The sequence below is a fragment of the Sciurus vulgaris genome (genome assembly GCF_902686455.1).
Source record: "Sciurus vulgaris genome assembly, chromosome: 1".
NCBI classification, from domain to species: Eukaryota; Metazoa; Chordata; class Mammalia; order Rodentia; family Sciuridae; genus Sciurus; species Sciurus vulgaris.
Window position 1 is genome coordinate 40,584,389 of NC_136461.1, and position 25,016 is coordinate 40,609,404.

Genomic DNA, 25,016 nt, shown 5'->3' on the forward strand with positions numbered 1-25,016 from the left:
CAGTCACCCCTCTTACTCTATCTTGCCTCACAGCCTAGAAACAGATTGGTCTCCCAGTATCCTGCTTTGGAAATGAAAGAGCTTGCAAAGGACTCTTGGAGAGCACATTTTTTGTCTAGTGACAATGAGAAATTTTTTCACAGCATTTCTACTGTGACAGCACTTTTGACAGTGCAAAAGATGATCTTGGATGAAGGGTTTGTTTTATCTTTTTCCTGGTAAGAATATGCTTTACCTAAAATCAATGATTCCTTTCAGCATTGCTCGTAGCAGACTGATTGTATATTAGTATTAACCCAACCCTAGGCAGATAGATGCTCAGGTGTTTGCTAAATAGAGCAGTTCTACAAGTTTCTTTACAGATGGCTGTGGTTCTTATAGAAATTGCATTCATGCATCTGGGGAGTCACACCTTTACAGATGAACTGTTTACATAATTTCCCTTTCAGAAAAATAGTTATGTTAAAATGTATTGGCATTAGAATGTGAATGGTAAAATTGTTGGCAACTGAACTTGCATTCTCTTTAACAGTCCCAGAGCTTACAAATTCAAGTGCCAGAAAGGTAGAAATGGTGTTTAAAGTAGTCTCTACTTAACTTCAGCTGATTGTTGTGTTGTTGGGAATTGAGGCTCAAATGTTGAGGCCAGAATCCAGATTTATTTGTGAAATCTCATTTTTAAATGTTGGTAACTTATTTTAAAAATGTTGACTAAATAAAAGACATGAGCCATGTTGCTTCTAATCAAAACTTTCTGCCCTGCTCCAAAATCTAAGCAACACATATTTTATTGAAATAGATGTTGCATGACCTCTTTAAATGTATAAATTTTATTACTTAAATCTCTCTTCTCACTGAAAAATCTAGAACATAATACAGCAGGCCAAGAATAATCTTAAGAAAAATGCTGTGAATAAATGTACCTTGCAGTGAACTACAGAAGATTTTTGTTTCATAAATTATTCCCAGTGGTTTCAGTTTGGCATATAGCAAGGATGCAGGCTAGTTCTGTAAACCATCTCCCTCACTTCCCACAAACTTCTGGTTTTGGCACACGAAGGGTCACATATCGCCTCTGCTGGGCCTTGGCATCCCCATTCCCTACTGGGAATGATTTTTCTACAGATGAGCTCAAATTTCATCTCCCCCAAAACACCTGCTTGATTTTTAAGATGGATGGTAGTAGGTGTCTGTGTGTGATGTTTGTGCCACACCTCCAGGAACCTCAAATTCAGAGTCACAGACCCTCTGGATATTCTTTTAGGTCCTCTGAAAGGAAGGTCCTTGCTGAGGCTTAAAAAGCAGTTTGGCCTTTGGCATCTTGTAAAGAGATTTACCTCCACATCAGGGTGGGTGAAAACAAAGATTTACAGGTGGTTTGTTGTTTTTTGATTTTGTTTTTTAAAGCCAACCACAATCCCATCAATGTTTTTCTAAGGAAAATGTAAACTGTTCATACATTCTCTTTAAACATCACAGTGAAAAACAAGTACCCGTATATGTGATAGGGCAGGCAAAGGGCTCCACCTGCTCTGCCCTTGGCAGAGGCCTATGGCCACACTGGTGAAAATGCCGGCTTTGCTTCTGCATGGATAGTCTTGCTGTGCCACTCCACTGCAGCACCGGTGGACCCCAAAGGCAGGGCAGGGCAGGGCAGGGCAGGGGAGGGGATCTTTTGAAATGTTTCCAGCAGCTCTGTCCAGCTGTCTCTGTTCATCTTGCAGCCCAGGAGTACTACACAAAGCTACAAGGACACTGATGAGACTATGGATCTGCTGCCATTCTCTAGGGAAGACTTGGCTTGGAGTGTGGCTGCCTGGATTCGAAAATGCGTCCTTGACTCCATGGAATAATTCTTGTAGTTTTGCCTGGAAGTGAGGAGAAAATTAGACACGTGAAGCTGCTTGCTCTGGGAGGTCTTTTTCTTTTTCTGTTTGAGCTAGATGTGCTTCTCCCTAGCTATGGGAGGTTTTTAGAGACTCAGATCCCTACCTCATCCAAAGAGAGAGTGGAGCCTTAGCCAAGGGAAGGAATACCCAGAGGGTGTGTGGCCTCTCACCCTGGTATCATGCCCTTTGGAACAGTTCTTGGTTCTGTTCTGTCCCTATGCTTGAAGGGGTGGTTTCAGGAGATAGATTCCTGGACTGGAAAGCAGGAGACCTGGGTCCTCACACCAGCCCTTGGCAGCCCACTTCCTGCCTCTGGGATTCCAATTACTCATTTTGTAGGGTGAGGAAGTAGCTTTCCTATGGTAGAGGCAGAGCTGGGTTCCCAGGGATACATGATTGGCCTCTGGACGGCCTGCCCACCCCAAGAAGCCTCCCTCACTGCTGTCTGGGGGTTCCTTTCCCCCTGCCCAGCTCCTGAGCTCAGAGAGAACAAATGACAGATTAAGGTTACACAAGCCTTACTTGGCTGACTCCAGGAGTTTGACGGCCTCTTCATTTCTGCCTTGCTCCATAAACAGCAGGGCCAGCTCCAATAGGGCATTTGGGATCAAGTAGTGGTCATATTTAATCTTCTTTTCACTACAGAACGGAGGAGGGTATGGCTCACAGATGTTTGCCCTTGAGGTGTCCTTTAAGGTTCGCTGTAGCTTCCCAAGAACTTCTTATGAGGATTTCCTGACCTGAATTCCAATTTGGGAAAATTCCCACCACCTAACCTTAAAAAGGCTGAGGTCCACAGTGAAGCCTTCCAGTTCTGTACCCTAAGGCTCCTGACAACCTACATCTCCTGTCATATCCTTAGCCTGCCCCCTACTTCAGTGCCAACTGCATACTCCAGGCTGAATGGTTTATTAAACTGGGAAGTCTCCTGGCCCTGACCTGTATACAGACTTTTAAAATGCAAATCTGCCCTGTCCAGTATCCTTCCTGGCTCTCCTCTGCAGGATAGGTTTAGCCTTATGAAAAACAACATCCAGGCCCTTCTCAGGCTAGCCCTCTGTACTTCATGTTAAACCCTTTCTCTCTACAGCTTCACTCAAGCAGCAAAGGCCCCCACCACTGTTGCCCCAACTCAGATGTCTTTCTTGTGTCCAGGCTTTTGTACATGCTGTACCTACTTTCTCCCTTATTTTCTCTGCTTGGTAAGTTCCCAATTTAAATGTCAGCCTGGGAAAATCTTTTCGGGAAAATCTTTTCTGGCATTTCCAATTAGGTTTAGGTCCATCCTCCAGGCACCCTCTGCTTCCCTCCAGCCCAGCCTTTGCTGAGCTACCCATAGATATCCATCTCTAACGTGTTGCTCCCTGTGTTGCTGAATCACAGACTCTGCCAGGGCACTGTTCACTGGAAACATGGCTGGAGAATTTCACGAACCTAGAGGTCTAGTAGGTCTGAGTTCCCTGTGTCCAGTACAGTGGACACTAGTACGCATAGGTGAATAGGGTTGGCTGCTGTCAGCCACATGAGGATGGAGAAGCCCCCCAAATTCTTCCCAGGAGACCCAGGCCCAGCAGGAGCAGCCAAGGCACTTACTTGGCAGAGATGCTCCTGAAATTCTCCTCGGCCTCCTGGACACGGCCCAGGTATTTCAGACACAGGCCTTTCAACAGTTTCACCAAACACTGATCATCTGCTGAGTACTCATTCTCTGAGAACAGGGGTTGGAGGGAAGAAGGTCGGCTTAGTCATTTCTGCTCCATTACTCAGGGAGCTCCTACTCTGTAGGGCCGAGGACAAAAGTGAATCGGATACGGTCCCTGTCCTGGGGGGGAGGGGGGTTCATATCTGAGAAGGAAAGATGGACACTGGAGACAATGACAATATAGAAAATTAGGAATGACAGAAGCCCAGGGGCTAGGGAGCCTGGAGGAGAGCCCTTGAAAAGGGGACAAGGGATAGCTGCTTGGAGGAGCTGACATTGAAGGTCAGTCTAGAAAGAAAAAGGACAGTTACCAGAGTGGAGAAGCGAGGAAAAGCATTTTGGCTGAGGGAATCTTCAACTGTAAAGACCTGCCCTAGCCTGGCAGGTTCAAGGGCCTGAGAGTAGTCACCTGGGCCCTTTGCCAGCACTTCTTCAGTCTTGGTGATAATGTCGAGCATCCCATCCGTGAGTTCCGGCTGCTTCCCAATCACAGCATAGCCATTCCAGATGTACATCATTTCCTGAAGGCAGGGGGTAGGGCAAGTCAGTCCTATATTTCTGCCCTAATGGAGATTTAGTATTTCTGTCTGTAAAATGACAGATCAGAGGATTTCACAGTTCCTTCTAATTTAATCTCAACTAAGTCTCAACCCAGCCTGTGAAGCTGTGGGCTTGAGAGCAGTATAAAGAGAATTTAATCGTTTACTATTGAGATCTAACTTTAATCCCAGTCAGGAATTTAAGATGGCCCAATGTTGGGGCAGGGGGTGCAGTTTAGTGGTAGAGCACTTGCCTAACATGCCCCAGCACTGGCAGTGGGGCAGGGGACCCAATATTCTCACTATTCTGCCCATAACTACCAGTATATTTCAGCTACTTTTCTGTATCTTCTCTGGGTACTATTAGGTCTTCTTCCAACCTCTGTCCAAATTTGCCATTTTTGAAGACAAGACCATGCCCCACACTACAAAAAATCCTCCCTTCTCCAGCTGGCAGGGCCTTCTCATGTTGGAGATGCCATAATTTCCTTAAGTACTTTGGGGGACATAGAACTTAAGACTGTCACCTTCTCGCCTATCCTCCCCAAAGCAATGAGCTCAATAATGGCAAGTCACATTCCATTTCCTTTCGAATTGAGTTACCATCATGAAAACTATAAAACATATCCTGATTCCATTTTGTTGTTGTTTGTTGTTGTTTTGCCTTGATTTCCAAGAAGCTCAGGATATTAAATTTGTGTTCAAGTAAATGTTAGCTTAGATTAGCACTTCCTAAACAATCAAACCAAGTAATGGAATGTAATTCATATAAAGTTCTAGAAAGACATTATTGTTGCGGTTCTTGTTATGTTCCAGAAAGGGAATTTTAATTTAGACTAGTATTTCTCAAACTGTTCTGTAGTTCCAAGTTAGCACATATTCCATTAAAAAAGACAGGGGTTTGTGCCTAAATAAGTTAGGAAAAAATCATATCCTTAAGCTGTTTCTGGGAAATTCATCACGTAGATCAGCATATAAAATCTCCAAGAAAGTCTACAGCATATATATTTTGTTTAGGCTCACTTTTCCAATGTATTTAATCACTGAAACCATTTTCCGCCTAAATAGTGTTTTGAAGATTACAGTTTGGGAAAATTCTTCCCTTTTTAATAAAGTTGCATACCCTGCCCTTCCTACAATACTCCTTTTCCCCATTTGATAGTAAACACTTTACTATATAGTGTATGTGTGTGTGTGTGTGTGTGTGTGTGTGTGTGTGTGTATATGAAAATATATTAAAATACATATATTTTTAATGTTAGACACAATACCTTTATTTTATTTATTTTTATGTAGTGCTGAGGATCAAACCCAGTACCTCACACATGCTAGGCAAGTGCTCTACCACTGAGCTACAATCCCAGCCCCTATATATTTATATTTGTAAAATATTTTTATATTTGTTTAGAAATATTCAGGCTATAAGCTCTAAATGAAATTCTATATAAATATTGAGCTTTTCAAGTTAAAAATTTTTAACACCATTTTATCAGTGAGTACTTGTATCTAGTCTGAAATGGGCAAGGCACATATTACTAAGCTTAGTTTATATTGAGAAGAGGAATTCCAACTAAAGTTACACACTAGCAAATAGTGGGACAAGTTCAGGTCTCTGAATTAGGGTTCCTATTTTTCTAATTGCCTTACTAGTTGAATAACAATAGGACTCAGCTAAGGGGAAGTTCATCTGATGCCTGCTATGGAGTTAGCATTATAACAGTGGCTCAGAATACAAGCTCTGAAGCCAGGCTGCCCAGTTCAAATTCTGACTCCCAACTCACTAGCTGTGCAAACTGGACAAGTTACTTCATCTTTTAGGCCTTAATACCCCTGCCACAGTTTTTGTTCAGAGTTGAATGACGTGGGCTGAGAGTCCAGCCCTCAAAACAGATGGGTTTAGTGAAGGGGACAGCACAAGCAACAATTGTTATCATCATGTGACAACTGGAATGGTCTGGGAACAGAAGACAGTGTCAGGTTGATGCCTCTGCCTAGGGACCAGGGTATGGCCTAAAAGAGCTGCTCTTTTTGCCCTGAGGTATCCACAGCCTGCTGGCCCATCTCCCCAGCTCCACCCAGCAAGTATTAGCACTTTTTCAGGTGCAGGACCTGGATCAGCTCATTTGTGTTCCTACCCTCAGTCCCGGGTAAATTGTGAAATCCTCTCCAGGCTCAGAGACATGAAAGTTTCCTCATCTACTTCCCACAGGCAGTGGCTCTTATCTAATCCTCACAATCCCAAACCCAAGGGCAGGACAGGCCAAACCTTCCTACCCACCAAAGCAGGGATTGGCAATGAGATAGGGTTGGGGGAGAGGTAGCGCCTGGACTTCCGGATGGCAAACTTCTCCGTGGGTAGAGATTTCCCAGCAATCTTGAGCTTGAGGCCTGGCACAGCTCTGGGAAAGAGACAAGGAAGGTGGGGAGGATGTGAGAAAAAGCAAGAGGTGTGAGGGTCCCCAGGCTACCGAGCCTCTGCTTGGCCTTTCTCTGGACCTGTTTCCCCATCTGTATGACTGTAAGAGCCTTCCAGGTCTGAAACAGCCTCTGGCTACAGTCTTATTTCACAGACCCTACCTTACGACCTACCCCTTCCTTTGGCTAGATAGACAAGGGGTTTGTGGCTAGCAGAAGTGAGAATATACCCAAATGCTACTAGGCTTGCTCTATGTCCTAGTTATTGCTCCTCCACTCCCAGGCTCTATTTCCTGGGAGGACCTAATGGAAGTCTAATCCCAGTTTCACAGGGGAGACCAACACCCAGAGGAAGGGTGAGACCTACCCAGACCAAATAGCTCAAACCCTTAATTAATTCTAGTCTCTTGAGCTTTCCTCCTCAGGTGTTTCCAAGGGCACAATAATACACAGTATGCATCTAGGCACACCACATCTAGAGCCTCACCCACCAGCTCTCCCACCTTCCCATTTCTGCCATAGTCATTTGGTGTGGACTTGACCTCAGGCCTGAGCCATTTAGGTTCAAGAAGCAGCTGGACCACAGGGGTTAGGCCACCCCAAATTCCTTGCATGCTGGAAGGAAACTCTCTGGGCCTCAGTTTTCTCATCTCTGTAGTATTAATGATGCCTGCCCTCACAGGCTTTCTAGAAGAGTTCTACAGGACAGAGATATGGAGTTTGCTATAGTAGCAGGCACTCCATAAGTGATGCACACCCTATTATTGTGACAGCAGTAGTCCTGGAAGATCATATTATACCCACTCCCAGGTCTGCAAATTGGGTTCAGCCAACCTCCCCATGATCCTAGGAAGGATCTAAACTCCCTCTTTAACCTGCCACAGCTAAAGGAGCCTTCCCTTAACGACCTTTTTGATCCGTCCTAGGAGGCAAACAGGTGGTACAGATAAGAATGAAAATAGCACCACTTGGCAGTCAGCTCACTAGGTTTCAGGTCCTATGCCAGGCACTTTAAATATATAACTAATTGTCAGACAATAACCCTGCAAGATAGAGAGTGCTATTCCCACTTTATGATGCTGAAATTGTCCAAGATGACACTGCTAAGAAAAGGAACAGGCTGAGCTAGGCACACACCTATAATACCAGCCACTTAGGAGACTGAGGCAGGAGAATTGCAAGTTTGAGGCTAGCCTGGGCAACTTAGATCCTGTTTCAAAAAATAAAGAGGGGTAGGAATGTAGCTCAGTAGTAGAGTACTCCAGAGTTCAATCCACAGTACCACAAGGAAAAAAGAAAAGTCACAGGCTGGATTTAATCCTGTTGGTTTGGTCCTCATTTGTGGGTGGGCTCTCTATGTGTTTCTGGAGTGCATCAGGCTACCTCAACTGAAGGAGGACCTGCCCCTCTGTAGGTCTCAGTGTCCACCTGTCTTACTGAGCAGATGGAAGAGGCTGAGTAGTAGAGAATATCTACAAAACCACTTTTGAAAGGAAACCTGTGCATATTCAAAGGGTTCTGACCAGCAGCAGCAGCAGCAGTGTAGGGGATGACAGGCTGTGAATGTTCCCTGAACAGGGAGCCCAGAGCTGGGGGAGATGCCACCTCACCAGGGTCCCTTTCTGCTGCCCCCAGCTCAGGCCGCTATGGGAGGAGCCTGGTTGGTCTGTCCACAGTGGGATGGCGGGGCCTACCTAAATAGCTCCACTTCATCATCCCCAAACGGCTTGTAGTCCTCCTTCCCAAACATGCTGAGGTAGGCAGCCTTCATGTAGATGTAGGTGGCCTGTGTGAGACAGTAAGAGACAGATGTGAGAAACCCTCCTGCCAGTCACTGCCCCAGAATGGCGCAAATTCCTCGTTCCTCACTGTGGCCCAGCATAGTGGCTGACACTGTCCCTAAGCCCCTAGGAAGAAAGTGGCAGGAAGCTGAAGCAACTTGCGGAGTTGAGCTGGGATTTAAATCCTGGAGGCTCCTATGTGAAAGCAGCCATCCCCTCCAACCTGAAGCAGTGGAGAGGACCAAGCAACTAGCAGAGGCTGGGATGGAGACAAAGACAGCGGGAGCATCAGGGCTTCTGAGAAGCAGCGACTGCGGAATGGGCTCTTGAGGGACAATGAGAAGATTTACAGAGGCCCAAGAGGGGGCTTTCCTGCCAAAACAGTGGCCCGAGCAAGCACGGGAGGTAGGACGTGTGCCATACAGACAGGTGCAGCCCAGTCCGGAACATGATCCCTGCGCGCCTGCGCAAGCCCTCCCCCGGAAGTCCTATGGGAGAGGCGCCCGGCTCCGTGCTGCCCTCAAGTGGCCGATCCTTGAACCACGGCTCCTGACTTCTGGGGCTGCTGCCAAGGAAAATACCTGCCAGTAGCCAAGAAAGAAATAGGAGCAGGACATCCTGGAGTCTGGTCTCTGGAGGAGGCAGAAAGCAGCCTTCCATCTGGCAGCCACGCTGGAGCCCGCGCCTCACTCCGCCCTTCACAACGTCAGGAAAAGCTGATGGGAATTCTCCCCTTGTGGAGACCTATTACCCAGCCCGCTCCCTCTGCCCTGCCCACTTTACCTCCCGTCCAGCCTTGAGTCCCACAGGCCCTGGTCTTACAGCTCCCCTCAGTTATTACACCAGCCCCCACACCACCTCTCCTAGTTCACATGGTCTCCTGCACTCCCTGCTCCCATTTCTACCCCCTCATTTCCACCCCCTGCAAGCCATTACCTACACGATTGACTATGAGGCTGTTTCCCCCAGTCTCCTACACTTCTCCCCCTCACTCACACACTGAGGCCACACTGGCCTTGAGCTCTTCCCAGAATAGTGTTTCCCTGTACTCCTGCCCAGGCCCCCGCTGCAGCCCTCTGCATCCACAGCTCCCTGTGTCTGAAGGTCCTTTCTTTCTTTCTTTCTTTTTTTTTCTTTTTTTTTTTTTTTTTTTTTTTGAGGGGGAAGGTACCACGGATTGGACCCTGGGACAACCAACCACTAGCCACATCCCCAGCCCTATTTTGTATTTTATTAAAGACAGGGTCTCACTGAGTTGCTTAGCACCTTGCTCTTGCTGAGCTCCTCCTGTCTCAGCCTCCAGAGCTGCTGGGATTATAGGTGTGCACCAGCTCCTCTGTCTGAAGGTCCTCTGTCTGAAGGCAGTGAGGCCTGCCCCTTCAGCACATTCTGGTGTCTTCCCTGAGAAGCATCTCTGACCACCCATATTTCAGAAGGGGACCAACGTTATGGTATATTGTACATCTATATGTGCGTTTCCTACCTCTCAATTAGGATGTAATCCTTGAGCAGGGTCTTTGCTTTGTTCACTCTTGTATTCCTGGCCTAGAACAGGACTTGGTACTTGGGATGCCCAGGAAGCACAAATCTAAATCACTCACACACTCACTCATTCAACGGCTGCCCTCACCCCTGATGTTAGCAAAAAGCCCCAAAAGTCATTGGAGGTCCTCACACCTTCCCCAAACTCCTTTTCTGACTCATCTGCACCATTTCTTCTCCATTACTCTGTAGCCCCCACCCAGGCCTTTGCCTGCACTGTTCCTCTGCCCAGTATGTCACTCTCTTCTGTCAGGCTCATTCCCCTAAGACCCTTCCCTACTCACCCAGACAGCTCACCCTCACTATGCCACCAGGGGTTAGGATGGATTTGATGACCTGGACTTGTGCACATTCAAGTTATCCAGGGATGTCGTGGAACAAGGCAGCCGCCTCCCTGTTGTGAGTCCTGTCTCCCCAGGGTTACCCTCAGATTCCACATTTACCTTGCTGGGTTACAGTATAGAGTCTATGCCAAGCAGAAAGTAATTGCCATGAAGAAGCTTTCAGCAAGAGGCTCAGAGGAGGGAGGGCTCCCTGCACTCCCACCCTACAGTCTCCTCCAGTGCCCCCTCCCGGTGACACAGAACCTCTTGGCCCAAGCCTTTGCTCTTGCTATCCCTGGCTCTGGGCATTCTCTCACTTCCTCCACTCTACCACACTAGCTCCTCCTCCCAAGCTCAGCTCTGAGAGCTCCCCTTCCTGAAGCCTTCCTAGTCCTCTCGACGGGATCTCCCAGGACTGCCTCAGAGCTGCTGTCATTCCCCCTTTATATTACTAAGTGTGCAGATGTCACCACCAAATTTCTGACAATCTCAATCCCTAGGCTAAGCACTGGGAAGCTCAAAGGGTTGCCTTTGAAAGGTCCAAGCAGAGAGGAATCTGAATAGAGGGGGTGACACATATGACAGTGGCCACAGGCCAAATCCTTAGAGCTGCACAGTGATTAACACTGGTGGCCACATGCTAGAGATTAGGATATTAGTCCTGGCAGGGCCAGCCAGAATGAGGCCCCAGAATTCAGGTTGTTACAACCCCATTTTCCATGGGAAACCCCTCTCAGAGTGTTGCAGATAGAGAGGGACTTACAGACCCAAAGACACTCAGGGAGCTGGGGACTGAGCTGGTTGTCACAGCCAGAGATGTCCTGATACCTGAGAGGACTGGCCCTCCTGTTACTGCTCACAGCAGCTGTGTGGATGCCCCAGACCCCCTTCTTCCCTGACTGGGTGAACCCAGTTGCCACCTCACTGCACAGGAAGGCTTCCACCTTTAGTTCAAAAAGCTTCCCCAAGGCTTTGTTCTCAATGGGAGTGGGAGGTGAGGCATGGGTCTGGGCACACAGGGGCCTGAGCAAGCCCCCAACAACAGGGTGGTCTCAGGGCAAGCCAGCCTCCCTGGGAGGACTAGAGCAGCAAGGGAAAAGCAGAGGCTGCTGAGTCTCAGAGAACTGATCTCAAATCCAAGGTTTGTCACCAAAAGCTATGTGGGCCAGGAAAGTCACATACCCTTTTAAGCCTCAGAGTCTAGCATGTGCTCAGTGGAGATGGCAACTCACTGGGTGTGATGTGAAGGAAATGGTAGGAGCCAGGTAGTTCTGCTGGACAGCGATTGGCTAGATGTGAGCCATGTTTCTATTCACTGTGACCAAACATCTCGACTGACCTAATTCTGGGGCTGTAGCTCAGTGGTAGAATGCAAACTTGGCATGTGTGAAGCTCTGGGTTCAATTTCCAGCACCAAACAAAAACCAAATTTCTCTGCTCCTCATGGTTTTAGTTCCTTTCAACCCTGAGTTCTACTAGAATACATGGTCCTATTTAGATTCCATCTGGCATATCTGTGTTCGGCCAAGGGTTTGGCCCTTTGTCTAGGGATTCATGGCCAGTCTGGGTCAGCCCCAGTGTCCCAGTACCCCGACATGTAGAGTCAACCCACCTTGGACCAGGAGTTCTCCTTGCTGAGTAGGTCAGCATAGAAATAGGCCATTTTCCACTGGCCCTTGTAGGTGAAGCACCACATCAGTTCCCAGTAGCACATGTGGTGAAACTGCTTCCAGTGCTGCTGGGCTTCACAGCACTCCTCAAACCTCCGGATGGCCTGTGGACACCTATGCGTCAGCTTGGTGTGCCTTGCTCCACTCTCTGCACCCTTTGTGACCTCCAGCCCCACAGCAGACCAGACCTCCTCCTGTGCCAGGCTTGGATGAGGCCAGATCTTTCTGTTATGGTTCTACCCACCTAAGTCTTACATGTCCTTGGCCCATGCCTCTCTTTGGTACTCTAAATTTCTAGTCACAAAATGAAAGGGTAGGACAGAGCTACACTGGAGGAGATAACAGGCAGTGGAAGGAGTTAATCTGACAGTGATATAATGATGTCTACCAGTAGCCTCCATGAGGTACCTGGGCCAAGGATATTAGTCCTGGCAGGGCCAGCCAGAAACCCTAGCACTCCACACTGTAGAGTCTGTTGTGGGCCTTGGCTTAGTGCTGGAGTCTCCACCAGTACTGTGACCCTTCCCAACTCCAACTCTTCCTACCTCCCCTCAGCCCCTGGCACTACCACTCTACTCACCAGAGTATGACCTCGCCATGCCCTGAACAAATGGCCTTTCTGACTCTCCACCTCCCTCAAGCATCTCCCTCACCTGGAATATCATACAGCACAATAAATCATGATGTACAACTGTTACACACCAATAAAAAATGTGGAAAGAAAAGAAATCCTACAGTTCAGATGCCATGTCCTCCCCTTCCCCTTCCCAGACTGCCTTAGTTAGAAGTGACTCTCCTATCCCTGCTCTTGTGTGGGTCTTCTTTTGGGGTCCCACTTCCAGTCTGCCCTATCACTAAGTACGCCTCTGCGTGTCTGACTTCCTGCTGGGCTGGAGACCGAAGAGATCCCAAGAGACCCCTCAATACTCACTGCGTCAATATTGCCTTTGATGGCTTCAATCCGCCCAGCAAAGAACAGGAAGATGGCGCCCTGCAGCGACATACATAAGGTATGTGTGGGTTCATGGTGTGCTCATGGGCTTGGGGGTGCTTGGCAGAATATGGGTTCACCTTGGGGTATCGATTCAGGTAGGGCTTCAACAGCTTCTCTGCTTCCTCGATGTTGACATTCCCAGTACCTGGAGGAGGTAGCCAGGGAGCATTAAACATTACCATCGCCAGCTCCTGTGTTCTTCCCAGCAGCCTACCAGGGTCTTCTACCTACCACTCTGTGAAATGGGGATGATAATTCTTCCTTCTTACATCTCCAAGGTGATGTAAGAACTAAATAAGATAATGCATATATCACCCTGGCACATCACAAGGCTCAAGAATCAGGATCCAAAATTCTGCCAAGTCTGTGCCCAGAAACACAGGACGGCATCTTCACTCCCTGCAAGGTAGGCACAATCATCCCCGTTTCACAGATGAGGAAACTGTGGCTGGAACCTTGTTACACTGTAAGGAAGTGAGTGGCCAGCAGGCTAGGCCCCAGGATAATTGATGTGGCTCTGTTATTTCTGGTTTCAGTAACCCACCCGCTGTCCCACGGTCCTGGGCAGAGTTTGCAGCCCCTGGTCTTTGGTGACCACCAGACCCAGGGTCCTATTAGGGCTCCTACCGAGCACGAAGGTGAGGAAGGTGTGGTAGCACAGCAGCAGCATGACACAGAGCACAGCACGGAAGCTATGCCCCGATGCGCCCTCCTCCAGCTGCAGTAGCCCATAGTCCTGGGGGAAAGGAGAACAGGCTGAGGTTCCCAGAGAGGGGCAGTGCCTGGGAGTCTCTGCTGCTGAAGCAGGAGTGAGAGCGCACCAGGCTTGGAGTCTGAAATCCTGGAGACCACAGCAGCTGCCCCCAGGTTTGTGACCCTGAGCAAGGGGCTGTACTCCCAGAGCCTCAGCCACCTTCCTGGGGGGAAGGGGACACTGCTGCTGAGGCCAGGAAAGGGTTGCCTGGGTCTTGGGTGTCACCCTCCTCTCCCATAGTCCCTTCCCCTTCCTCCCCATGTGCACTTACTCTCAGTCTTGCAGTGGGTTCTGAGGGCCGAGCCTCAGTTGGGTTGGGAGGAGGAGTTGTGAAAGGAAGATACTAAGCACAGGGTCTGGGCACAGGTGGGGTCAGGGGTCTGGGAAGGCTTCCTTGGGGAAGAGCCTAGTATGGGGAGGAGCAGGGCCAGACTTCACCTGTTTGCCTCTGTAGTCCCTTGCCCCTCAGTCTGTACTCTGCAGCATTCTTGTCCTTCCCAAAATCTGCCTACCTCAAACCCTCTATGGCTGCCCTGCCTTTGGGACAAAGCCTAAGCTGGATGCTGCAGGTTAGGAATACCTATCCCATGCAGGGCCTTTCTCATACTCTCTTCCATCAGCACCCTGTGACCCTACCTGCCACCAAAGGTATGCTTTAGAAAGCAAAACTCACAGGATGGGACCTTTGAGGCCTCCAGTCACAGACCACAGATGGCATCCAAAAAAAAAAAAAAAAAAAATTCTTTTTTTTTTTTTTTTGGTACCGTGATTAAATCTAGGGTTGTTTAACCACTGAGCCACATCCCCAGCCCTGTCTTTTGTTTTCATTTTGAGACAAGGCATTGCTAAGTCCTTAGGGCCTTACTAAATTGCTGAGGTTGGTCTCAAACTTACAATCCTCCCAAGTCACTGGGATTAAACCACCACACCCAGCTGGCAACCAAAATTTTGAGGGCCCAAGGACAGGCATTAATAAGCACCATGTCTCAGGTGACAGTCTCCCGCCTTGGCTTTCTCTGTCTTGATGTTATCCAGAGGAAAGCCCCAGGCCTGTGCTGGCCTGTGTCCAAACTCTTGCCCTAAGCTCACTTCTCACAAAGAGAAGCAGTCTAGGGTTGAGCTATGGGGTCCCCACTTCATAAGATTGTTCAGTCCTCATAATATTTTTTATAATGTTGTTATGCCAAATAATACACATTTCGCATAATATGGTTTCATAAAATAAAGTGAAAATTGAGTGACTTTTTAGAAAAATAATACATAAATAATAATGTAGAGGTCCATGGGCACGGCAGATGTCAGGAAAGGCCAGAGACAGTGCACATCTGAGCAACACTCATCCAGCCCATATGAATTTCTTGTTTTACTGAGAGGCAACTCAGGGGAGGGAGGGATTTGCTCAGGCTTGCAGGAAGAAGGGGATGAGGTTCTTGACTTCCAAGCCAGTGCTCCTTCCACACCATCAACCTCCTCCACCAGGGAGCCCTCCCTGATCCGCTGTCTCCAATGGCGGCTCAAGGTCCTGCTCTAAGTAAAGCCTCTGGGTGCTCTAGTTCTCTGGTTCCTCCTCAAGTTCTGATGCACAAGAGGGTTCCTTTGGGTATCCCCCAGATGAGGTGGAAACACCAAAAAATCATCCTGGAGGGAAGGACTTGCTCAAAGTCTTGAAGTGAGAAAGTATCAGAGGGAAAAAGAACTCCAGGCCCCTCAGGGTTGCCCTTCACATCCACCCTTACCCAAGAGCCTCTCCTCCTCATGAGAGGTGAGGGAAGGCGTAGCCCCACATGACCAGAATGGAGTGAAGGCAGACTCAAAGATTTGGGCTTTGTCCAGGGTTACACACTGAGGTGCGATGCGCCTGGACTGGCACCCAGGTCCTCAGGTGCACCATGTCAAGCCCAGCTTCAGCCTGGGGCTGAGCAAACCAAGGGCACTAAAAGGCAGGCGTTTACCTTATTTCCTGAAAACCCCACAAACTCCAGTAGCCGCAGGATCCTAGTGGGAAGCATGGACAGCGTCTGTAGGAATAGACAGCTGGGTACAGTGAGGGCACCCCAGTGGGTAGGGTGCCCCACCCCAAGGCCTGCTCTTTGGATAGGCTTCACCTGGAGAGCAGAGCCATGACCTCCCTAGCCACATAGGCCTTTGGAAAGATCCCTAGCCCTATGTGGCAGGGATCTGAGCAGCTTCTCCTCCCAAGAACAGGCACAGTGCTTCCAAGTCTCCCTGACTGAGCACACACTGTCCCCTCTGCCTGGAATATCCTTCCCTATCTGCAAACTCCTGTGGATCCTTTAAGATCCTGCTCAGATGTTTATTCTCCCCCCCAGAAAAACTTCCCCAACTCCCCTGGAAAAGGACTAGGCTCTCTGTCCTCTGGGTCACCAGCTGTTTCCAGGCCTGTTGCTTTCCCTGCCATTAAAGCCCTGATGTATCTGGTTTGTCAAGTTCTAGTGCTATAATGATTTTCCCCCAACCGTAAATTTTGAGCCACCAACTTGACACACAGATGCACAGATGGAGTCCCTGGAGAAGGCTCCAGCACCCTCCACCCACACCCCAGCTGTGAGCCTCTGAAGGTTGGCAATATACCAGGTTTATCTCTGGGTCCTGGTACCTGGCACAAAGATAGGATGGTGGCATTCAGTAGTGATCATATGTGGCAGAGACATGCAGGGGAGACTTATCTGGAACCCGGACACCATGGAAATGGGGAGAGGGAATTCCCACTCACCAGGTTGAAGGCTCCTACACCAAGTTTCACTCCTCCTTCAAAGTGCCTATGGCTCGCTCCCTTGCAGTACTGTGAGGACTGGACAAGGCTGTCCAGCTCCCTGTGGGAAAAGGCAAAGCTCTGTTTCAGCCACATGCTGGGGGCAGGAGCTGGGGCCCAAGGTCAACTGCATCTTAGCCTGATCTAACAACTCCCTGGTGGTAGATTCACACATTTCTGGAGAAGTGACATTTGAGCAGAAAACTTAAGGGTGAGTTGCAGCTAGCCTGGTACAGAGTGTTCCTGACCAAACATCATATCCAAAGTCCCTGAGGCAGGACTCAGCTGGGCGTATTTGAAGAACTGGAGAAAAGCTCAAGGTCTGAGGCTGAGTAAAAGGAGGGGATGTGGCATGGAATGCAGGGAAGAGCTCTCAGGAATGGCTGGATAGTGATGAAGAGTCTTTTCTCAGAGCAGGAGGAGCCTCAGGAGTTGGCAAGAGGTGACCTGACCAGGTGTGTTTTGGAGACATCATTCTGACAGCTAACAGGGAGACTGAGGGGTCAGAGCACTTGTCTGGCTGACCTTGGACAATTCCAACCAGGGTCTCCAAGGGAACATGGAACTGCATGGTCTGTAACATCCCAGCCACATTTGTCACATTGATGAGCAACACCTGTCTGCAGGGAAACAGTCACACTACATGAGAGAAGGTGAAGATGGCAAGTAGTCTCAAATTTTTAATGGGAAATAAGTTTTAATGTAAAATTTAGGGGGGAAACTTGAGTTTTGAGAGCTTTATTTGATGCTGGATTATAATAAGATAAGGATTATAAGATAAGATAAGGGATTGAGGAGTCATACTGGGTAAAAGTGCCCTGGATTGTACCATTCTTCCTTTCATTCATTCAATCTTTCATTCATAAACACAACCTGTGGCTGGTCCAGGGCTAAAAGTCAGGAACCCAGATGGTATGGATATGATTCTGGCCCTCAGAGGTGGGGTGTGTGTGTGTATGTGTATACAATCTCTGTCTACTGGAGGAGTTGAGAAAAGCTTGGGGAAAGCAGAGTTTGACTGGGCACTCATGCATGTGTAGTAGTTCTACTGTTCCTTGAATGACTGTTCTTGGGTCTGTCTCTCTGCCTCCACTAGACCAAGCTATTTGTGTGAAACCTGGGTCTAATTTTCCCCTAACAGAGGCTCAGCCACAGAGAAGGCACTCAGGAGACCAAAGGAACAGACACAGTCAGAAAACCTGGGGAATATTACTTCAGAACACTGAGACACTGGGGCTGCAGAAATCTGCCTGAGCTCAGCACTCTAGGCTTCCAGCCTCCAGTCAATACTCTGCCTCCCACAGAGCAGCCTGAGGTAGTAGATGCCATGGCCCCAGGCCTCCCAGCTCTCTTGCTGGCGAGCCTCACTCACTTGTAGGTCTGGTAGCTGTTTCGAACTTTGATGCCGCCCTTGATGAAGCTCACCATGTTCTCATCCTGCAGGAGGGAGAGATGCTGAGAGCCAGTCCAGGCTTCAGAACCAAAAACAACCCAACAGAAGTGTGGATAAACATACTGGGGTATGTTTATCGAAGACAATATCATGCAGGCACGTGAGGACAAGTGAAGAAAGCAACACATAGCCTGAGCCCTTGGGAAGTTCAAAAACACTAAAGCATAACAATGTGTTGTTCAGATACAAATAGGAAGCTGATAATCTGTTTTTTGTGTGTTTGTTTGTTTGTTTTTTATAAAAATGATTTTACTGTTTGGAAAGTAACTAATGTCTCAAACCCTTAGAAATTTTGGAATGGTAAAACAAACAAAAAATAGCTACCATATGACCCAGCTATACCACTCCTTGGTATTTATCCTAAAAAATTAAGTCAGCATACTGTAGCAACAGATGAATAACCATGTTTATAGCAGCACAATTCACAATAGCCAAATTATGGAACCAGCCTAGCTTCCATCAACAGATGAATGGATAAAGAAAATGTGATATATATATATACACAATAGAGTTTTATTCATTCATAAATAAGAATGAAATTATTACAGGAAATGAAATATACAGGAAAATGGATGAAATTTGAGAGCATTATGTTAAGTGAAATTAAACCAAACACAGAGTTTGTTTTATCTTAGGGTTGTACATTTTCTCTTATATGTGGACACTAGAGAGGAAAAGGAGGGAAAAACAGGAGGTGAGTATCTCATGAAAATAAGGGGAGAACAGTAGAGTCGAGAAAAAGAACCAGGGAGACAGGGGGGAAAGAAAAGGAGAGATACTGGGGAACCATATTGCACAAATTGTATGTTGTCATATTGTGTGCATGTAGGAACACGTAACTATGTTATGTAACAATATTATGTATAATTATAATGCAACAATAAAAATATGGAAAAGAACCCAGCAACTGTCGAAGGTACTGATGGGTGATTAAAATATTACTTGTGGGTGATTGATCAGTAGGACAGGAGTTGAATGGCTATTTGATTGCTTTAAGTAGTACCCAGAGTTTAACACTGCATTTTATAGCTTATTCATTTCCTGTTCACTATACAGTCATGTCCATAACACCTCCTCTTGCTGTTTGATAATCTGTTTTTAACAATAGGTGGGGGATGGAGGAATCTGAAGATAGTGGCTTCCCCTGTGGAGGGAGGCCAGGATGGTGGCAGGATCCCAGAGGGCCAGGAGAGTTTCCACCAGTGCTGTTCTTGAGGGGGTTGAAGGTGTTTCTTATTTGTAATAATATAATAAATAGAATAAGCAGCTAAGAGTGGTGGCACGTGCCAGCAATCCCAGCAACTCTGAAGGCTAAAGCAGGAAAATCACAAGCTTAAGGCCAATCTCAGCAATTTAGTGAGACTCTATCTCAAAATAAAAAATAAAAAGGGCTGAGGATGTGACTAAGTAGTTAAGCACCCCTGGGTTCATTCCCTAGTATGTTTGAACAAACAAACAAGTCATTCATGGTGCAATTATTATAGCGAGTCCTAAACCAAATCTTAGGATTAATCTAATTCTAATCACTAGAGGTCCAAAAAGATAATTTTAAAAAAAGAGCTGAGAATAACAACCAGCACCTACATGTGTCCCTTTCCCTCCAAATATGCTGATGATATGTTATAATGACAACCCAGGCTTTCTGGGAAAATTGTGCAGTGTAGCTCTCATAAATCCTACTGTGTGGTAAGGAGGCCATTTGCTAATCACATGACCTTGGGAAAATGACTCCTTTAAATCGCCTCTTCACTGGCTTCTGAGGTGAAGATTAAATAATAATGTAAACCTATGTAAAAACAAACTAATGTGTGTGAAGTGTGAAAAAAGGAGATACCTGGGCTGCGTGCAAAAGCCAGGGGCACTGCAGGTACTACCAGTGTTGACAGACAGAAGCAAGTGTAAAACAGGCTTTGTGAAAATGCCTGTTGTCCCACATGGCTATAAACAAGAGCAGTAGCAGTGAAAAGGTGGAAGCAACACCCTGGGACTGGGTGGGAGCACCTGTGCTAGGTGGGAGAGGGAGAGTCCACTCCCTCCACAGGGAGACTGGCCATGACCAGGGCCAGGAGCAGAGGATCACAAGGGGAGGGTCCCCGTTGCTATGTGCCCATCTGCATGGACATGGTAAGTGATCTGAAATTCCCAGCATCCCAGCAAAAGGAGGGGTCCCTACCTGCAGGAACGTCAGGGCCGCTCTCTGCAGCAGGCACTCTGCATAGCAGACCTCAGCGTGGATTTCCTCTGCAGGAAAAAAAAAAAAAAACCAGTCCTGCAGGCAGGAGACGGGAGCCCTCCAGCTCCCTCTTTCCCCAAAAGAAAGGGAGGCTGTGTCAGCACCTCCCCTACTTCTGCCCAGTCACCTTGTCCCAAGCGAGCTCAGATCTGTCCCCCTAGAGTTTGGACTGGCTCCCAGCCTCAACACCCAAAATACAGGCACAGCGCACTCTCCTTCCCCAAGCATCACTGCAGGCACCGCTGCACCCAGCCCACTGCTGCACTGATGGATACTAAAATCTCCCAGGGCTCTCAGGTGGGTGAGATCATTTGTCCCTGTGCTGAAATGCACCAAACTCATGGTTGGCTACTGCACACAGGTCATGGCAAAAAGACACCACATAGTCTACAGTAGCCTAGACCATCTCTTCTGGGGCTACCATCTGTCTAGCTTGGCATGTCAGTTCCTAAGACCAGTTTCCCCTTGGGGCTCACAACCTGACTAAGGCAAGCCCATCAGTGCACCTGACTCCATTCTAGCACCCCTGGTCCCCTTGGTTGTTATGACAGTTTCCCTTTCCTCAGTCCAGGTTCTCAGCCAGGAATTCTGTTGGGTGGGCAGGTTTCCCCACACCCTCACCAGAGGGCCACTCCTGAAAAGGTCCCAGGCCTGACACATCCATGTCCCCATGTGTAGGCCAGGGCCCTGCACCCATGGTAACAACTGGGAAAATAACTGCCCTTCCCCTCACTCCCCAGGCCTGGAGCTGGGCCATCTGGGCTTGGCATGGTTGGAAGGACTTCCCAGATGCCACACCTTCTGTGAATTGGTCCATGGTGGGGCGGTGCACCAGGCTGCTGAAGGAGTCTGTCACAGAAGACTTCCTCCTGTGCCTGAAGAGGAAGAAGAGGCCTAAGGTCATTAAGTGGGGACAAGAGAGAGGACCAGCCCAGGTCATACTGTCTTTGGCTTTCTTTGCTATACTCCAGAAAATTCCAAGGTGTACAGGCCCCTCCCATAGGATTCTCCAGATACTGAGCTCCTGGCAGCTCCCCCAAATTACGGACTTTTTCCCTCTTTGTTCCTGCTATTGTCTCTGCCTGGAGCCCTGTCCTCATTCCCTCTGTCCTAACCAGCACTGGTCACACTCCAGGGCCCTACTCAGGTGTTACCTCCTCCAGGAGTCTTTCCCACTTCTTGGGCCTGACACTCAAAACCCCATGAACCCCTGGAATCATGCTGGGTTTTCACTCTCTGTGCCCATGTCCCTGCCTGGTGGTACAGGCATGAAAACTGTCCTGGTTTGATGATCTAGGTTTCCAGGTCTGGCCCAAACATTTGGGTGTGTTGGTCCATTCATGCATGCAGCAAATATGGACTGAACACATTTACTTATGCATCAGGTCCTGTGATCCATGTCTTCATGCAATATCTAGAACAACCCATCATGCATAATCATCACACCCATTTTACAGAAGAGGAAAGTCAAGTCCAGAGAGGACCTGCCAAGATCAGAGTTATGAAGTGACAGAGCCAGATTTTTCTCCCAATCAAGACTGGTCCCCAGAGGCTGTTCAGTAATTAGCTCAGATAACAAAGCCCTAATACAGAGTTGGCAGGTACAGCTCTCAGCACTTGAGGACAAAACCTCTTAGCCAAAAGCAGCAGCACTAATAGTGGCATGCTAGGCACTAGGATAGGCCAGAGTGACAGGTGGGCCTCACAACCCCAGTCCCTGCTCCCCCATAGCCTTGACCTCTGACACAGCAACTGCGCTTCCTTCATCATGTTGCCAGCAAGCAGGATGTCCTGGGGGTCGAAGGTCATCATGGCCTGCATCTCCAGAATGGTGGCATACGTCAGTGAATGGTACATGCTCTCCTTGGTTCTGCCAGAGAGAGGGGACGTTGAGGGCACCACTCCTCAAGCTCCAGAGGTGACTGGCCAAGGGATCACCTGCCATCCCCTCCCAGCTTTGTGTAAGGGAAGCAGGTCCAATCTGACCCTTTCACTGCCACTCAAAAGACCTCGGATGCTGTTCCCAGATCTTCTTCCTGCTGAGGGGCCTTAAATGACCTTCCAAATTCGAGCCTCAGTTTCTCCTCTTGCTGGGAGGGGTGGTAGCATCAAGGTAGCTTGAGGACTAAGGGTCTGGAGAAGTGTGGCTGAGGCTGCCCTTCCCCAAACCAGGGTCTGCCTCTTGCTTCTGCCCTCACCCCCAGCAGGCAATCCCCGGTCCTGTCTGTTCCCAAGATCCCTTCTATCCCCAAGCCCCACCCTTGGGCTAGCTCTCATCCCCAACTGTCTGGACCACCTGTGCTCTCTCTGTTTGTCCCATCATCTGACCATTAGCCCCTGGTTCGACATTCCCAGTTCCACTGGATAAAAGCTCCACCCCTCCATGGTCTGGTTACACTGAATATTATACCACTGGCCTCAATTAACCCATAGATCGTCCCAAAAAAAACCCCATGCTCTCCTCTGGGTCTTTCCCTTGTGGTTCCTGTGCCCTGAGATGCCTTTCCCCTGCCTACACCTCCTGGGAATCCAGGGCTCGTCCTCAGGGACTGTGTGCCTGTGCCCAGGCAGAGGTCACACTGAAGTGTCATTGGCACAGGCTCAGCTGTCTCCAAAGACTGTGGGCACCTCCAGGACAGAGCTTGGGTGTGACTCACCTCTGTCCTCAGCCTTTACCTCCTGCCTCCCTGCTCCTCCACAACCAGGGGCTTCTCTGTGGAAGTGTATTTGGGCAGGAAGGGGGCAGCATTTAGCTTAATATATACAGAGGGCAGAGGGCAAGGAGGCACAGGAACCATGCCAGTTTGGGCCTTGGTGGCTGCTTCTGCAAGAAGGGGCGATGATGCTGGCTGGCCTGGGCCCTGTGGCCCCTGGGACTGACAGGAGGGAGCAGCTTGCCTGGCACAGCCTCCCCACGTGCCCTTGTCAATTATTTACAAAACTCCTCAGTGCCAAGCTTATGCTGGGAACTTCACAGGAAAGAGAGATGACTAAGGTTTATAGAGTTTTATCATAAAATCATGTGACTCTAACCGTCTTCCTTTCTTGTCCATGAACACCTGTAAATTGAATTGCTTTTTTTTATTTCTGGATCACTGACTTAGGTGTTATGCCCCTTGAAAGCCAAAGTTTTCTGAAGGAAACAAAAAGCGTGAGGACCCCTCTCAATGCCTGCCCGTCCTCAGGACACCTTACCAGGCTTGTGCTAGCAATGCTTCCTCTGGGGACAGAAGTTTGTGGAAAGGTAGCTGCCTGAAGTGGGGGTCAAACTTGGACTTAGAGTCCCTCAGACACAGACTGGAGTCTCAGCTTTGCCAGTCACAAGCTGTGTAACTCTGGTAAACCTCACAATATCTCTGAGCCTCAAGCTTTTCCTCTGTAAAATGAATACAATAACCCTTCTGTCCTAGGGCTTTTTGAGTGACACCCAGGTCAGGGGACACATTATCTATGCTCAGTAAATTGAGTTTCTCCATGCCCTGCCAGGGCCAAGGTCTCTTCCCAGTCCTCTCCTTAATGAGGGGCTTCTCTAGCAGCACAGACATTTATCCCCCTGGTACCCCCCAACCCCTTCCTCAGGCCTCTCCAACTCCCAAGACCCAGCCTCTCTCTTCCTCTTCCTCCACAGGTCTGAGCCCCAGAAATCAGCCCCACCTGTCCAGCTTCCCTGCTGAGCCCAGTCTGGTGCTGGGCCCAGAAGGAGGAACAGCCCCACCTGTGCAGCTGGCAGACAAAGTAGAATTTCTAGTCTGAGTTCCAAGGCCCCAACATGCATCTGTGGCTAAGAATCCTGGCCCCATGTCCCAGCCTACCACCTGGAAGGCCCCTTTTATCAGGACTGAAAACTGGGGTACAGAGGTAAGACAAACCCCAAACCTCAGATATGACAAGTATACTGTGCACCCCACATTTTTATTTGCACACAAAGCATCCAGGTCCCACACCCCTGTGCTGAATCAGCTCTACCAAACAATGTTCACTGGGGTCCCATCTTCCAGGACCCAGAGTAGTGATCAAGATGGGGAGGGTGCTGGAATAGCCATCAACAGAGCAGGGTGATGGGACTGGGGACCCCTTGGCCACTTGAGGTGGCCTCAAGTTCTTCCTTCCTGTCTAGCACCCAAGGGTTAGGCATTATCAGCCATCCTGCCTGCCCTTGCCTCCATCATCTGGGCCTCCTCATCCTGACCCAACTCCAGCCTGGGGCCTCACTTCCCAAGTATGTCTGGAGGCAGACACAGCCCTCTGCTTCACCTTGTCTCTACTCCTTCTTCATCAGAGCTCCCACTTCCTGGTCCCTCATCCTGGTCCTCTCAGCCCTCACCTCACTGCCCTCTGAAGACAAGCTGTTTCCAGGGGACTGCACATCCCATTCACCTTCCCTCAGGCTGCTGGAACCCTCCCCTGCTGGGACCTGCCTCAGCTCTCCCTACTCTGGCCAGGTTGAGGGTCTCCATCCTCAAATGCACCAGAGCCTCATTCACTCAGGTTCATGGACAAACTGTTCCTTCTGCCTGCAAACACCCTCACCATACAGCCAACTTGTCATCCAGCCCATCTCAGTGTAAATGTCACTTTTTCCAGGAAGCCTTTCAAGGTCAGTTTCATAGGTATTTGATCTGTTCCACTGCACAGAGCGTTGCACCTAAAAAGGTCCCACATTTGGGGCTGTGATTGTGGCTCAGTGGTAGAGTGCTTGCCACACATATGTGAGGCACTGGGTTAAATTCTTAGCACCACATAAAAAATAAATAAAATAAAGGTATTGTGTTAATCTACAACTAAATAAATAAATAAATAAATAGGTCCCATGTTTGGTTTGATTCTCTGTTGTCATTGCCTCAAAATTCTTTTTTTTTTTTTTTTTTTTTTTTTCCTTTTGGTACCAGGGATTGAACTCGGGGGCATTTAACCACTGAGCCATGTCCTCAGTCCTTTTTGTATTTTA

General features: G+C 48.5%; 1 protein-coding gene across 8 annotated transcripts in view; it reads right to left on the reverse strand.

Annotated features, from left to right (window-relative positions):
- Positions 1–1,180: 1,180 nt before the first annotated feature.
- Positions 1,181–25,016, reverse strand: part of TTC39A (tetratricopeptide repeat domain 39A) — a 48,264-nt gene continuing 24,428 nt past the window's right edge. For 4 of the 8 annotated variants that reach the window (XM_079154502.1, XM_079154503.1, XM_079154505.1 and 1 more), the window contains exons 3-18: positions 21,807–21,938; positions 20,867–20,943; positions 20,009–20,076; positions 17,755–17,819; positions 16,344–16,443; positions 15,562–15,627; positions 13,483–13,591; positions 12,933–13,000; positions 12,793–12,852; positions 11,804–11,965; positions 8,240–8,331; positions 6,409–6,529; positions 4,001–4,112; positions 3,483–3,597; positions 2,412–2,528; positions 1,181–1,868 (exon numbers count right to left, since the gene is read on the reverse strand). In XM_079154502.1, coding sequence (XP_079010628.1) covers positions 1,745–1,868; positions 2,412–2,528; positions 3,483–3,597; positions 4,001–4,112; positions 6,409–6,529; positions 8,240–8,331; positions 11,804–11,965; positions 12,793–12,852; positions 12,933–13,000; positions 13,483–13,591; positions 15,562–15,627; positions 16,344–16,443; positions 17,755–17,819; positions 20,009–20,076; positions 20,867–20,943; positions 21,807–21,938 — 1,588 coding nt within the window. In that variant the 3' untranslated portion in view covers positions 1,181–1,744. Of the gene's footprint in view, positions 1,869–2,411; positions 2,529–3,482; positions 3,598–4,000; positions 4,113–6,408; positions 6,530–8,239; positions 8,332–8,676; positions 9,525–11,803; positions 11,966–12,792; positions 12,853–12,932; positions 13,001–13,482; positions 13,592–15,561; positions 15,628–16,343; positions 16,444–17,754; positions 17,820–20,008; positions 20,077–20,866; positions 20,944–21,806; positions 21,939–25,016 lie in introns of those variants that run through there. The other 4 variants (XM_079154506.1, XM_079154507.1, XM_079154508.1 and 1 more) reach the window with 3 other exon arrangements.